The 15,066-nt window shown below is 48.0% G+C and overlaps 1 protein-coding gene across 1 annotated transcript in view; it reads left to right on the top strand.

The window, feature by feature from the left end:
• Window positions 1-15,066, top strand: part of PODXL (podocalyxin like) — a 44,846-nt gene that overhangs the window by 14,855 nt on the left and 14,925 nt on the right. The window contains exon 2 of the mRNA XM_062492433.1: window positions 14,042-14,893. Within this exon, the coding sequence (XP_062348417.1) occupies window positions 14,098-14,893 (796 nt within the window). The 5' untranslated portion in view covers window positions 14,042-14,097. The remainder of the gene's footprint in view (window positions 1-14,041; window positions 14,894-15,066) is intronic.

Raw genomic sequence — 15,066 nt, forward strand, 5'->3', positions numbered from 1 at the left:
GCACAGCCTCCAGGCACTGCCCTGGAGAGAAGGATTTGGTGTCAGGGAAATATCAACAAAGCCCTGAGCTCAAAAGGTGACATGGACAGGGTCTGTTCCATCCAGAACACCCTAGGTGTAGGTGCTCTAAGTTTTGCTTTCCTCTAGATACTATTTAGGTTTTTCCTCCCTGACCAGTGAATCTCTGTGCTCAAACTCACTACCTGTCCAGCAAGTTTTTGGGGAGCTGAGTACAACCATTGCTGTGTGCTGTAGTTTTTGTCATATATTACTTTTCTGGGGTTTCTCGGCATGCAACCAACGCCATTGAAACCTACTGAGTGCAAAGCGTTGCATCCCCAACCTGGTGACATCCCACAACTTCCCGTACTCTTCTGCTCAGCTGTAACCACGCAGGAGTCTAACTCCTTGCTGGGCTGCTGGGTGGACAACATTGTTCCCCTATTGAGTCATTAACAATGAGGTCATTGGGCTGGAAAGACAATGTCATTCAGCAGCCAAGAACCCAGCTGGCTGATCCCGCTTGTGTCTCATCTCCTATGACAAAGCCACTTTTAATTGACTAATTAAAGCTTTTGCAGGCTCCATCTTGGAATGGATGACCAAAATAGACATTGTTCTTTGTCAGCATTAAGTCAGGCCAGTTGGCTGATTAAGAAGCAAGACCTTTCCTCCTTCTCCACTTTGCCACTTGCTGTGCAGGCTTTAATTCCTGGTCGTGGCAATGGGAAAACCTCCTCAGAGATATCCCACCATGTGTTGCAGAGCAAGGTGTTTGAATGAGCCCCAAGGACCTCAAGAAAGCTCACCCAAAGCCCACTTAAGCCACTTTGGGGCTGCCTCTCTGCTTTACCATCACAGTTTTTGTTGGACACTTGATATTTTGAGTTCCCAGCTCCTGTAGGAGTTTGATATTGCACCTAAACCTATGGCTCCCATACTGTGTAGAACAATTTGATCCACTGGCTGTAGGCCAAGGGCATTTTTCTTCCCATTTCTGGGCCATCTTTCCCTTTATGTACTTTTTGGGTGGTGCTGTGCAAGTGGAAAGAAGAGACATGTCCAAGCACTGGCAAGAGATGTGCCCACAGTAAATGCCTGCTTCCCTCAGCTCCTGCACTGCCAGGACCCTCACCACTCTGAATGAAGATGTTTTGAGCCCTGAGACCAGTGGGCACTTCTGCTCTTGACAATTCTAGCTCTCATTGCCGCTCTGTCCCAAAAACAGTGAATAAATGCACCCTGAGGGACTCCACAGGACAAACACTGTTTAGTGCAGCTACCTTGCCATTTCCATTAAACCCTCAGGGTTTGTTCTGCCTGCAGTGTGATTGTCTCAATTCAGATTTATCTCCTTGCTGCCCAGGCCCAGCGGAGCAGGAACGCTGGGTGTGTGTTTACCAGGGCCAGTGTCCCAGCCCTAAAGCACAGCAGCCGCTTCTTTTGAAGAACACACAAAGCAAGGAAGAGGAGCAATTGTTTGGGAGGAAGTTGAACCATAATGTAATAGACTCTCATGGGATTTACTATTAGTAATTATTTGTATTGCTCTGGCACCTAACCAAGGTTGGGGCCCCGGTTAGAAAGGTGCTGGATCAGCCTGTAAATGAAGATAGCTCCTCTGTCCAAAATCTGCCCACTCTTGCAGGTAGAGGTGGGGAAACTGAGGCAGGGAGAGATTGACAAGTGTAACAAGGGTTGTTTTAGAGAGCTGTAGCTGAGCAAGGAGCTGAGCCAGCACACAGTGCTTACAGGAGCATCCTTCCTCTTGGGGGGTAAATCTGAGAACATGGAATTGTAAAATGGTTTGAGTGGGGAGGGACTTTAAAGACCATCTCGTTCCACCCCCCTGCTAAGGGTCGGGATACCTGCCTCTGGACCAGGTTCCTCAAATCCCATTCAACCTGGCCTTGGACACTTCCTCTGCTTGAGCTGCTTCCACCTAAGAGGCCACTGGGTAACAGATATGCTCTGCTGGAGGGTCCTGCCCTGGGACAACAGTGGAAAAGGTAGTTTCTCACTGTTTGTGCCTTTAATAAGAGATTTCTGAGATCGTGTGTATTATTTTAAGGAGGGGAGAAGCAGGAGGTACCAAAGAACACAAGTGCTTCAAATGTAAACTGAGTCCCACTGCTCCTGAAAAACAAAATAAAACAAACAAACAAACAGACAAAACAAAAAGCTAAAATGGATTTCTATTCATGTAAAATGGACCGTTTCAGGAGAGTTAAATAATGAGGCAATTACAAAATTGCCAACAATAGAAGCTGATCAGATTACACGGGCCTGTAAAGCCAGATTGTCACTGGAGCCATTTGGTGGGAAAGAAACTCCGTGCCAGACAGTCTTTAAATAGTTTTGAATAAGAGGGAGGGTTGGCTGTGTCCTTCCCTTCCGAGGCTCTCTCCACCTAAAGAATAGCACCGAGCCTCCTGCCAAGTCCAGCCCATGCCCAAAGGCTCCACTCACGGGCCCAGATATATAAATATATGTAGGTGATCATGCATGCACATGTATATATATAGAGCTTCCCAATTATCTGGGAAGACCCCACCCTGACGGAGGTGTGGGTGTGGAACTGGAGGGGAAAAAAAAAAATAAAAAAAAGGTTGGGCCCAAAATAGCATGGACACACAAAGGATCCCAAGGAAATGTGGAGCTCTCCTCACGGCATTGACAGGAAATCTCCAGGCTGCTGGCTCAGTAACCCCGGCTAGCCGAGGTCATTGGGGACAGACCATGGTGGAGGGGTGGATCCTGGCATCCATCTTCTGCCATCTTCATCCATTCATCTATGGGATGAGGGGTGTGAGGTGGAAGCTTTTATGTCGGTGACGATTTGCAGGTGTCCCAGGTGTGACTGCAGAGGAATTTGTCTCTAGCATAGCCTGAAAGAGAAGCAAAGCAGACAGAACTGGGGGGTGATGTTTAACAAGGAATCACCCAAAATTTTACTCAGAGAGGCTGGGATGCTTGCGGGGGTCACCAGTGCCTATTAGAGGTGGCTTCTCTGTCACTTGCCATCACCTGTGCCTTTCACATCACCTTACATAAACCAAAAAATAAACCATGAATAAATCAAAGATCTCAGAATCACAGCATATCTCCAGCTGGAAGGGGCCCAAAACATTATCCAGTTCAAGATATTTCAGGTCATCCTCATTGGGCTCATCCTGGCCTGGTAGTGGGTGGTGTGTGAGATGGGCTGGGGGAGGCAATATGACTCGCGACCCCAAAAAGATTGAAAATAAATTTTCTGGCTGAAGGGCTTAAATTTGGGCTTGTGACTCATCAGAGCTGCTGGGTGCACAAAGGAGGGTGAGGTTCTGGACCTTATCCTGTCCCCACCATGTCCCCTCGGTGTCCTGCCCTAGGGATATGCAGTCATTATCTGAGTTCTGCCCTGAGCACAGCCCCAGGGGACTGGCAAGCTCCCCACCACAACCAGCAGTGGTGAGGGGAGCAGGCAGAGGCTGCTGCCTGAGGGTGACTCCTGCTGTAAATCTTCAGGGGAGGTGGAAAGGGAGGTGGAAGAATCAGGGCACAACGTGTTGCAGTACCACAGCACAAACTGACCTCCCGCTCACCTGTACCAGAGTAGCCTATGGCCAGGCCAAGGTCTCCTTATTCTTTTGGGTTTAGGGTCTCTCCTCTTGTTTTCTGCCCCTTTGGGCTGTGGCTGGGACCTCCTGTGTGCTGGGCCTGCAGCTTCAGCCTCCAGCTGAGGATGGCATCCTCGGTTTTGATGGCACAAGTTTGGGCATTAGAACCCTGCTGCTAATACTCTTTAATGCCTCTCTGTGGCCGGGCTTTGTCAGGCTGTGAGGTCCCAGAGAAGACAGTAGACTGTCCTTGGGCTTGGGGCTGATCTTTTTCCTTTAGGAAGAGCCCCCACTGCAAGAAAGGGTGCTCCTCTTCCTCACTGCAAAAATTAGAGTGGCACTCACAAAAAGTGAGGGGAGTTTTGGCTGCATAACCAACCCACAGGAGCTCTGCTCCACAAGAGCCCTGTGACCCTCATCACCTGTGGATAAAGTCTGGACTGATGCACAGCACCCAACTTGAGTGACATTGGATGTGACAACTCTTCCCCAGTGCTGGCCAGCTGGCAGAGGTTCAGCTGGCAGGATGAATAGCTCAGGGCCAGCTCCATCCCTGTCTTGCTCAGCATGAACCCAAATATGGACCCAGCCAGCTGGAGAGGAGAGCAAGGCGAGGAATTTCATCCCCCTGTGCCACCCGACAACTTGTAGAACGCTCTGCCTTCTTGTGGTCCTCCTTTCTCCATGGTAAAAACTGGAAAAATACTGTGTTCAAGGGAGACCTGATTGTGGCCTTTCTGTAGGTCAGAGGGCTTAGAAAAATGATATGAACAAACTTTTTAACAGGGTCGGTTGCATTAGGATGAGGGATGATGGTTTTAAACTGAACAAGGTTCAATTTAAGTTAAACGCAAGGCAGAGATTTTTTATTATAATGATGATGAGATGCTGGCACACTTTGTACAGTGAAGCTGGGGATACCCCATCCCTGGAAATGTTCAAGATCAAGTTGGAAGGGACTCTGAGCCACCTGATCTAGTTGAAGATGTCCCTGCTCATTGCAGGGGGGTTGGACAAGGTTTTAAACATCTGTTCTGACCCAAACTAATCTATGATTCTATGATGTGACATCAAATCTGACATCGATCAGAGCTCTCCATGCTCAGGAATTAGGAAAGGCCAACCTCAGCTGAGGAGCAAGGTGTGTCCCATCCCTGATGTTTGGTCAATGCAACATTTAGGAGCTTGTTTTGTGGGGACCACCACCAAATTTCTCCCGAGTTAACTTTCCTAAAGTGCATTGTCTCCCCCTCACCAGGTTTAAGAGATGAGGAGATTTTTATTTGATTTAACAGACTTCATTTGGGCTAAATTAAATAAAGACTGATTTAAAGCTGAGCAAAAGTGGCCTCCTGGTGGGTTGTGTGCACTTTGACAAAACCACTCTGAAATCATGCCTCCTTTTAATTTTAGATTAATTTTTCTCTGAGTACCCCTGTGCAGACAAGCCATCAGGCTGTATAAAAATCAGCTCCTGTCTTGCGGGCTCACATCCTCACTCCTTCCAGGCTGTCTGGAGTGAAGTCCTCCAGGAAAGTCCAGCAAGGGATGATTCATCTTTCTGGGGTGAAGAGCACAGGGAGGGACTTTTTCTCTGTCTTAATGAATAAGTCTGTGTCCCCTGACACAGTGGCAGGGCTGGAGAAAGGACATCCCCAGGAGGGGCTGCTGAGATGGGAAAGTTGAACCCTTAAGAGCAAAGCTGATGCTTTGGCTAAGCAGTTCATAGTGTTGGCTTCTCCAAAAGTCTCCTTCCCACCACCTTGCTGATGGCTCCACAGCTCCTTAGTGCTGGAATCAACTCCTGGCCCAGCCCTCAACCCTGGGGAGAGGTGGTGAAGTTCCTCCAACCCTTCTTCCACCCCGGAGAGAGGTGGCAAAGCCTAGTGGGATCCTCATGTGGTCAAGGTGGGATTCTCAATCTGACAATCCCAGTCTTTATGTTCTTCTCACGGACTTGAGATTCCTGTCCAAATTCAGAAAAATCTTCAATTTTTACCTATTTGCCTTTTCTTAAAAAAAAAAAAAAAAAAAAAAGCTTAGTGCTCATGTTCACAGACAAAATCCTGAAAGACCATCTTAAAGACTTACAGCACTGAAGAAAAACCCCAGATATTCAGTGTATTACAAAGTTCTGTATTCTTACAGCTTTCCTGCTGTTTTCAGTGTTGTGTTGACCCACGACCACTGTTTTGGGACAGAAGCACCTTGTGCTTAACCTTGATCCAGAGAGATTTTCTGGCCCATTACTTGGTGTAAACCTTGAGTTTTTTCCAAAGTCCTGTGTGACTTTTGCAGAAATAGAGGGGTCTCAGGGCAAAATGTACCAGACACCATGTCCTTCAGCAATGGGTGATTGATGCTCTCTTGATACAGGCCACAAATCCTTCAAAGCAGCAAGGTCATCACGGGATAGCTCCACTCCAGTGGTATAAAGGATTCAGGAGAAGACAGGAGCATGGCCATGCTCTGTGTTTGGGAGGGCTGGTCAGGCTGGGACATGAGGCTCATGCCATGAGGTTTGTCGGCTCGTGCTCCCCACGTTTCCCTAGCAGTTCCTGTGTCATTTCCTACATGACAAGGTTTTTCTGGCTGCAGAGACTCCAGCTCATTCTGCAGCCTGGGAAAGGTGCAAGGCTGGAGTCAAGAACCTTCAAAATCCCATTGTGGATGGGATGGAAATATCCTCTTTCCCCTGATGGAAAGAGGGTTATTTCCAGGCTTAGTGGTGAAAAATGCCTGTGGGTTGCGTGGATAGAAGTGGGCACGAGTGTTTGTGTTTGTTTGACTCCTTGACAACATCCTGTGAAGAATTTTGGAGCTTTCGTTTTCCACAGTGGTCTTCCTGTCTCCTTCTGATGCTTTTTTTTCTCTTTCCCTTCACTTTTTAGATAGCCACAGATTTTCCATGAGAAGAGTCATGGAAACACAATCCTAAATAGGATGTCCTATGTTTATCCATAAGAGAGGCTGGACTTCCCACTGCTGGCATTCCTCACCTCTGGATGGAGCTGGCCATGGGATGCAGAACAGCCTGGGATGGAAAAGTTGGATCCACCTGAGTGAAAAATGCCACTGATCACAAATTTCTGGCAAACCCTAGACTTTGAGGAGAAATTCAGGAGAGGTGCAAGTGTGGCATGGAGGACAATTCAACAACAATGTTTTTGAGAAGGTGGGAATGAGGGAACACTGAGGTATTCCCACTCCCTCAAATCCACTGTCTGGTCATTAATAAGTGCAGCAAATGAACCCATTTCTTCCTCCCCAAATGTGGTGTTTAGAGGGACTAAGGGAGCAAAGAGGAGACGAGTCAGGGCTACAGGAAAAGAGGAGTGTGGGGAGGTGTGCATTGGGATGATTATGTTTAATATTTGTAATACTTCCAAATGAAGCAGACAAGCTGAGCTGGCTCAAACACTTTCAGAAAGTGCTGATGGGGAATTTGTTAATGAAGCAAGTTTGTCATCAGAAAATGCTGGTTCATCAAAACCGGGATTCTGAGGACATGTGTTGCAGTCCTGGCAGGAAAAGTGTATCAGGCTGCAGGTGGGTTTCTTGGCTGAAACCAAGGAGGTTTAAAGGCTGTTGTGTGAATAAAATAAAGCCAGGTAGATCTAACAGAGAGGGTGAAGCAGCCAAAGCTCACGTGAAGTTAGCTTCAAGTCCTGCCCTTTGGGCTTCAGGGTTACTTGTACTTGGCAAAAGTAGGAAAAACTTAAATTTTTCCCAGTTCTGGAATCAGAGTGGCCTTTTGGCTACTGTGGGGATGTGACTCACTGCAAAATGCTGAAGACTTAGAGTCCTCAAGATGATGCTGAAATGCTGTGAGGACTTGCCCCAGATGTCATGCTGAGGGGTATCTCCAGGCTGGCAGTGGAGTAGGAAGCCCTGGATGCTCCTCTCAATCTGGAGATGAGGCAAAACTGCCTGGGGCTTGAAACACATAATTCCCCCCCTCCCCCGCTCTCCTCCAAGTCCAGACAGTAATGGTTTATTGGAAGGGTTTTCAGAGGCTGTGGCTGCAGATTCCTTCAACCTGACAGCAGAGAAGAGGGCACTTGTCAGCATCCTTGCCTCGATCTCATTGTCACTTCCACACACAATCTAAACAGCAGCAATTTGTAGAGGTTTTTCAATAGAGTCTCTTCACAGCAGGGAAAAGGAGGTTCCTTACTGACGATAAACCTGGTGGCTTTAGATCAGAGTCCACACTCATTTCATAGAACCATAGAATGGTTTGGTTTAGAAAGAACCTTAAAGATCCTCCTATTCTAATCCTCCAGCCATGGCAGGGACACCTTCCAATATCCCAGGTTGCTCCAAACCACATCTAACCTGGCCTTGGACACTTTCAGGATGGGGTAGCCACAGCTTCTCTGGGCACCTTGTGCCAGGGTCTCACTCCCCTCACAGCCAAGAATCCCCTCCCTGACCTGCTGCCCACACTTATTTGATACAGCCCCTCCCCAAATGTTATTGCATCAGTAATTATACCCAGCCATTAGGTCTCGTCTTTAACATTCTACAGAGCAATTCTATCAAAACTGTTCTGCAGCAGTTTTTATTCTGGCAGGGTTTTGGAGAGGATATGTCTGCACTGGATGACTGGACTGATGGATTAGAGGGCAAATGCTCTGGCAGCTGCTGTTGGACCTTTCCCCATTCTCTAACTCAGGAAGCCAAGTTGATCTTTGGCCTGGGTGAAGCCATTTCATGAAGCTGATGGTGAGGCTGGCAGCAAAGGGGTTGGGTGATGCTCATTAGGAAAGCATCTTAAGACATGGAGAGTGCCAGGGTGGTGTTTAAACCATCCTTGTACCACATTCCTCACTAAAATCTCTGCAGCCAGCTCAGGAAGATGCTGTTTGGATCCCATCTATCCCTAAGATGATGGAAGGGAAAGAGCCTCTACACAGGCAAAATTAAAAACCCTGTGAAGTAACCACTTGCTCTAGTAGCCCAGCTTAATTCCAGGATAAATAACACTGTTCTGTGATATTCTGCCAATCTGATCCCTCTCACAGTTTCAAAAGGAGGTGACAGATTTCCTGTCCTCTGCAGGGACTGGGCTCTGCTGCACCTCAGACATGGCTGCATTGCAGCAGGGGGATAAAACTCTCCTTGCTCTTAGGATCTTCTTGCAATGCAAAGAAAAGCCCAGGACTTCCTCACCCACTTTGGCAAGTGCTGTCCCCTAGGAAAGGACAACCCCGGAGCCTCAGCCCCTGCTTTGCTTTTGACGAACTCAACCCACTGCCCCTGTTCAATCAGGAAAGGCTGCACAAAAGGGGAGGAAAATAGGAACTTCCTTAGGGCCTGGCTCACATCCCTTCCCTGGGTTGCTCAGGCTCCTTGGCTTTCTCATCCCACCTTGGGAGGAGCAGGAGCTGGCGTAAGGCTCGGAGCCGGGCTCAGCCCACCAGTGTGGGGTGTGTCACCCACCATTTCCTAAGTTATTCTTTTGCGTTTCCTTTTCTCACTATTAATAGAATTTCAGCCAATATCTGAGCTGTTTCAACAAGGTGGTCGAGGGGGAGACAGGGGGAGGTGTTACCAAAATAGGAAGTGGGAAGCTGTTGGGGAGGGAATTAATCAGAAGAGCTGTGTGGAGAGGGAATTAATCACTGGCTTTGGGTGGGCAGTGAGAGGATGGATGGGACGTGTCCTTTCACTTTGCATTTTGAGCCTGTTTGATTCTCTTTTGGCGCTCCAAGCCTTGACCTTTCCAAAAAGCTTCTCCCCTGAGTGCCTTCCCCAGCCTGCAAAAGTCCATGTACTCACTGCATTGAGGTTACAACCAGAGTGTCACTCCATGGCATGGTTAAACTGGAAGAGAGAAGCTTTAGATTATATATTAGTAGGAAATTTCTCCCTGTGAGGGTGGTGAGGCTCTCAGAGAAGCTGTGTCTGCTCCATCCCTGAAGTTCTCGAGGGCAAGGCTTGGAGTATCCTGGGACAGTGGAAGATGTCCCTGCCCATGGCAGAGGGTTGGACTAGAGGGCCTTGAAGGTCCTGTTCAACCCAAACCATTCTGTGATTCCATGGGTCTGTGGTTAGAGGTGGTGCACAGCAGCTCAGAGCTGTGTCTGTGACTGCTATTGCGAGGAGCTGTGCCGGCACAAAGCAGCTCACCTTTCCTTTTCCATTTTGGGTGACTCTTTACATCCCACCCGCCCCTGCTCAGAGAACTCCCACACCATCCCCATCCATGAGTGCCCTCTTCCAACCTCCCAAATGTACCAAAGGAGCACCTTGGGGTAATTAGCAGTGAGGGAAAGTTGTGTCCCCTCCTGGCTGTCCCCATCCCAGACACACTGTATCACAGGCTGGGTCATGGGATACACATATCCGGACATGAAATCATGTTTTTGCAGTGCTCTCATTTCCTCCTGTTTGGCGGACGAGCTCACGGATGCGTGGAGAGCTCGCGCCCTCCTCCCACAGATCTACCCCACGGCCAGCACCAGGGTTTGGGATTTCTGAGGGATACACACAACAAGAGAAGTGTAGATCAACCTTTAGACTCACCGCTGTCAAAATAACCCCAAGTGGCTGCTAAATTGCTCTCATCTTCCCTAAAATGTGGAATTGGTGACAGTCCAGAAAAGTGAAATCAAAAAAGCGGCCTTGGCATGCCAAAATGCTGCCAGGAAGATCCAGGTGGGTTTTTTCTGCCTTCTGGACAAAAGGGTGAGGGACTCTGGCTGAAATTCAAGCGGGCTTTCTTTTGGTAAGGGTCTCCTCTGGGTAAGGGATAACTTGGAGGATCTCTCCTCCATCGTCCTCCTCTCTCACGGATGTCTTCGATCCTTTTATCTCTGGGCCTCATGGCGTGAAGGGATCACTTGTTCCCTGCAAAGGGACTTGTTGTATCTTTTGTGAGAGATTTTCATGCTTAAGGGGCCCCAAACATAATCCTGTCCTGTCTGGCTGTTCTTACCAGGGGTTTTCTCCTCCTTCAACCAGATCCTTCTTGTTTCTTCTGTTGGGGACAGTTGTCAGGCAATACTGGCCACCAGCCCAGGCAAACAGGGGCTTGTTACCAGTTATTATCCCTGAGTCCGCCACTGAAATTTGGCACAGGTGGACAGCAAGGGAGGAAGAGATTAAAAAAAACCAAAAAACAACAACAACAAATTTTTTTTTTTCTGACATTTGAAGGAGATACAGTACACGTGGAAGAAAAACAGTGACTCCTGGGACTGCAGTGCTTGTTCTGTAGTTGTTTCTGCTTTGGAATTAAGTGTGCAGTGGGTTTGCCTAAGCCAGGTCTTCTGTTGGTGGTGATCCTGCAAGACACCAAAAAAAAAAAAAAAAAAAACAATTTTTCTAAATTTTGTCCCTGGACAACAACAACATTAAGCTCAGAGCAATAAAACTGCAGGAAGGTATTGAGCCCCGTGACTGGAGCAGCACCTTGTGCAGCAGCAGTGAGAAAAAAGTTCTGGTTTTGTTTTTGATTGGTTTTTTTGGTTTTCTTTGCAATTTAATGCAGCAGGATAAAAAAGGTCAATTTTGCGGACAGAAAGGTGCCCAAAAACGTGCAGGAGGGGTGTGGAGATGGATGTTGTTGCTCCTCTGTGGGAGAGGATCTCATCCAGCTGTAGCCACAGCTTCTTTCCACTGGTGTGTTCTAGGCCCAGCCCATGATCCTTGATCCCATTTAAATCCACTGGCTTAATGAGGAAGAATAAATGGATTTTTTTTAATATCTCTTGACCTTAGTAAAGAGGAACACTAGGTGTGGCTGCAGAGATACAGAAAAATAAAACACTAATGAGATTTTTGGGCACCAACTTGAGTCTTGGTTCTTTTCCCAGCCATTTTTGGGGGTCTGTGTCACTCTGTGTGCCCCAAAAAAGACCCTGCTACCATGCCAGCCAGGACAAGCTTGGAGGATCCTACCAGATCTCTCCATCAGCAGAACAATCCCTTGCTTTGGGCTTTTGCCCTCATTTTTTTGCTAAAATTGGTAAAATCCTCTGTGTATCTCCCCAGGGTGGGACAGGAAAGTGCTGGAGCAGGGATCCTGGTTCCTTGGATCATAGGGTGGTCCCAGCTGGCCACCAGGACTGGCCTAGAGCCAAAGCATGGTCCTGTCCCCTTCTCTTGGACTGAGTTGAAATTAATTGTCTTTTTGTCCTCTCTTTGGAGTCTTTAATTTCTGCCCCTCTGGGATGAGGCCAGGGCATGAAGGGTAAATTAGACCAGTGGGGGATTCCTTCCTTCCTTCCTTCCTTCCTTCCTTCCTTCCTTCCTGGAATCCTTCCTTCCTTCCTGGAATCCTTTCTTAGTTTCTTTACATCTCTTTTGTATTGTTTCTACCTTTAGGGGTTTTTTTGTACCTCTTTTGTTGTCAGACCCCCTGTCAAACTTTCAAACCCTATTTATGGGACAAACCTGTTTTGTGGCTCACTGCATGGCTGGTCTCTCCCCAGCTTGGTGCAACCATCATTGACAATTCCAGCCACACAACTAAGGAAGTGGTAGATCAAAACTCCCTCCTACCTTCAGCACCTGGGGTTTATCTGTGATAAACAGATAAACAGGACCCTGTGATGATGTTTTACCTCTTTGCCTCTTATTCTCCTGCAGACAGTGGTCAGCCTATAGGAAATAGGACTTATCTCCACAAAAGTCCTTTTCCTGCAGATGTAATGGAAATGTCTCCTCACAAGCCAAGTGTTTCCTAAAATAATTCATGCTGCTACTTTCAGTTACACTCACATCTTGATTGTGTTTCCTGGAGTGACTGCTCTTGGTGGGGAAACCATGTTTTGGGAGGAGATCTGAACTTTTTCAAAGGCATGGAGTGACATGACAAGCAGTGATGGCTCTAAAGTGACAGAGAGCAGGATTAGATGGGATATTGGGAAGAAATTCTTCCCTGGGAGGGTGGTGAGACCCTGGCACAGCATGCCCAGAGAAGGTGTGGGTGCCCTGTCCCTGGAAACATTCAAGGTGAGGTTGGACAGAGCTTGGAGTACCCTGGGGTAGTGAAGGTGTCCCTGCCCATGGCAGGGGGTTGAAATGAGATTATTTTTAAGGTCATTTCTAACCCAAATCAGTCTGTGGTACTATGATTCCCCTGAAATGGTCATGCAGTTGTATGAGCTGATCAGTGTAGATACATTCCAACTGAGATATTCTATATTCTATATTCTATATTCTATATTCTATATTCTAGTCTATAGTCTATATTCCTTTCCCATTCCCTTTTCCTTTTTGGATGCCTATGTCCAGCTGTAGCTCCTCTGCCTCCTCCAAAACCACTCTGTCCCCAGGCAGTTCCTACAGGAACACAAACTTGTCGCAGCCTCCCCATCCCAAATCCCACTCCCCAGGTCCTTCTCAAGCCAGATCCTGACATGGTGGAGTTGAATTTTCCCACCAGAACCTTGAGCTTCATCAGATCTTTGATGCACAATCAGTGTCAATAGACAGGCTCTGTAAGAGAAGATACTTTGCCTGTGTGCCAGCATGGAGGAACAAAGCAGATCTCTGGAGAGCATCATTAGGCTAAAAACCAACCCTTAGGAGTGTGATTCCTGTTCTGGGGGGTTGGAAATAATATATGAGTGTTTCATGGGGAAAAAAAAAATATAGTAGTTCTTCTGCACAGTCCCCAAATGGAGGAACCTTCTCCCTAAATCAGGCTGTTGCCTTGATAAAGGGGCTTAGCCCATGTGTCCTGAAAGGTGAAAAATTGGTCAAACTTTTCCAGGGGTGAATCTGAGTGAGAGACCAGAACTGGTGGTCACCACGTGGGGAGATTCTCTGTGGCCACTGATGGAGCTCCTGCAGTGATTACAAACAGAAGAATAGATGCGTATTTTTATACTGGCTTAGCAGTGAAAATGCCCCATTTTGGCATTGCAGCACATTGCAGAGCTCTCTGCAGTGGGAGAGCTCTCTCTTGTCAGGGGAGTTGTCCTTCAGCTGCATCCCCCACTGAGAAACAGCTTCATCATTTGAAAGTTTAAAGTATTCTTCCAAACAAATCTCTTTGCATGTCATAATGTGAGGTAATTGTTTGAGCTTAATGATCTTGGAGGTGTTTTCCAACCTTAACGATTGTGTCACCTTATCCCTTTCAGGGATGTGGGAGACTCTCATAACAGGGATGGACACTTGCAGTCAGTGCATCCCTTGGCTGTCCCCTTACAAGGGCTGGATCTGCTTTATTTTGGGAATTACTTGCAGGGCTTTGAATGGAAGCTGGACTTCCCATCTGGACCTCCCATCTGGTATCACTGCTGGACACAGTGATACCAGAACATGGAATTTGATATTACTTTGGAGAGCACAAGGCAAGCCCTGAGTGAATGGCTTGTGGTTTATGTCAGTGTTTATACCTACAAATACCTTTTCTGAGGGGAAACCAAGGGCAGCTTCCTTAGTTCAGCATTTACCTTGGCATTTTTACTTTTCCCCAGGTGTCAGCTCTCAGGATGATGGGAATCCTGCAAAACCAGAACAAAACCCGACCATCATGACCACAGAAGCCACCACGACCAAAGAAACCGCCAAGGCAACAGAAACCACCACGACAATCACGCCTTCAAGTGCTAAAGAAACCTCACCAACTGCCCCTGCATCATCACCTTCCACAGTCCAAACCACCACCACCACCACCACCACCACCACCACCACTCAGCACGCTGTGATATCAACCACCACAGCTCAAAGCACCACCACCACAGCTCAAAGCACCACCACCACCAGCCCGGGAACGTCGCCGTCCCCCATTGCGGTGACAGGGGCCACCCCCATAACCACCCCAGCCCACACGTCTGTGCAGGACAGCTCCTCACACGGCCCCACTACCCCCAAAACCACCTCTGCTGCAAGCCCCACTGTTTCCCAGCAGCACAATGGTACAACAGCCAGTTTGGGAAGTTTGGGGAGCACTGCTGCTGCAAAACCTGTTGTCACTAATGCAGCCGGTCCTCCAGGAGCTGTAGGGGCTGTTGACACATCCGCTCCTGGCACACAGCCTCAGGGAAACCAGCCTTTGGATCATTTGCCTAACACCACTGTGAGCACCACAGTGCTGAGGACTGACCCTCCCCAAAGCTCCAAGGAGTGCACATTCCCTCCTCCGCAGTGTGCCACCAAGCAGCCTCCTTCTTCTTCCAGTTCTCCAGTCCAGGGACCAATCCCTTCCACCAGTCCTGGAAGCACCAACGCTTCTGTTACCTCTCTGGTTGGATCCCTATCCCTCATCACCACTCCGACATCACGACCTGGCAGCAAAGACACAGCCCCCACAACAGCTCCTGGGGCAGGTAACAGAAGACAGGAATCTTGGTTTCTTATGCTGGGGAGGCCTTTTTGTGCTTTCTCTTCCTCCAGCTACCCTAAACACCTCCTGCCATTATGGGCTGTCACCACCTTGTCTCATTTTAGGACTTTCCAGTGCAGTTGCCTGTGTGACAAGCGCGCATTTAGGTCCCTGTTG

Source organism: Cinclus cinclus, chromosome 4, assembly GCF_963662255.1.
Source record: "Cinclus cinclus chromosome 4, bCinCin1.1, whole genome shotgun sequence".
Lineage (NCBI taxonomy): Eukaryota > Metazoa > Chordata > Aves > Passeriformes > Cinclidae > Cinclus > Cinclus cinclus.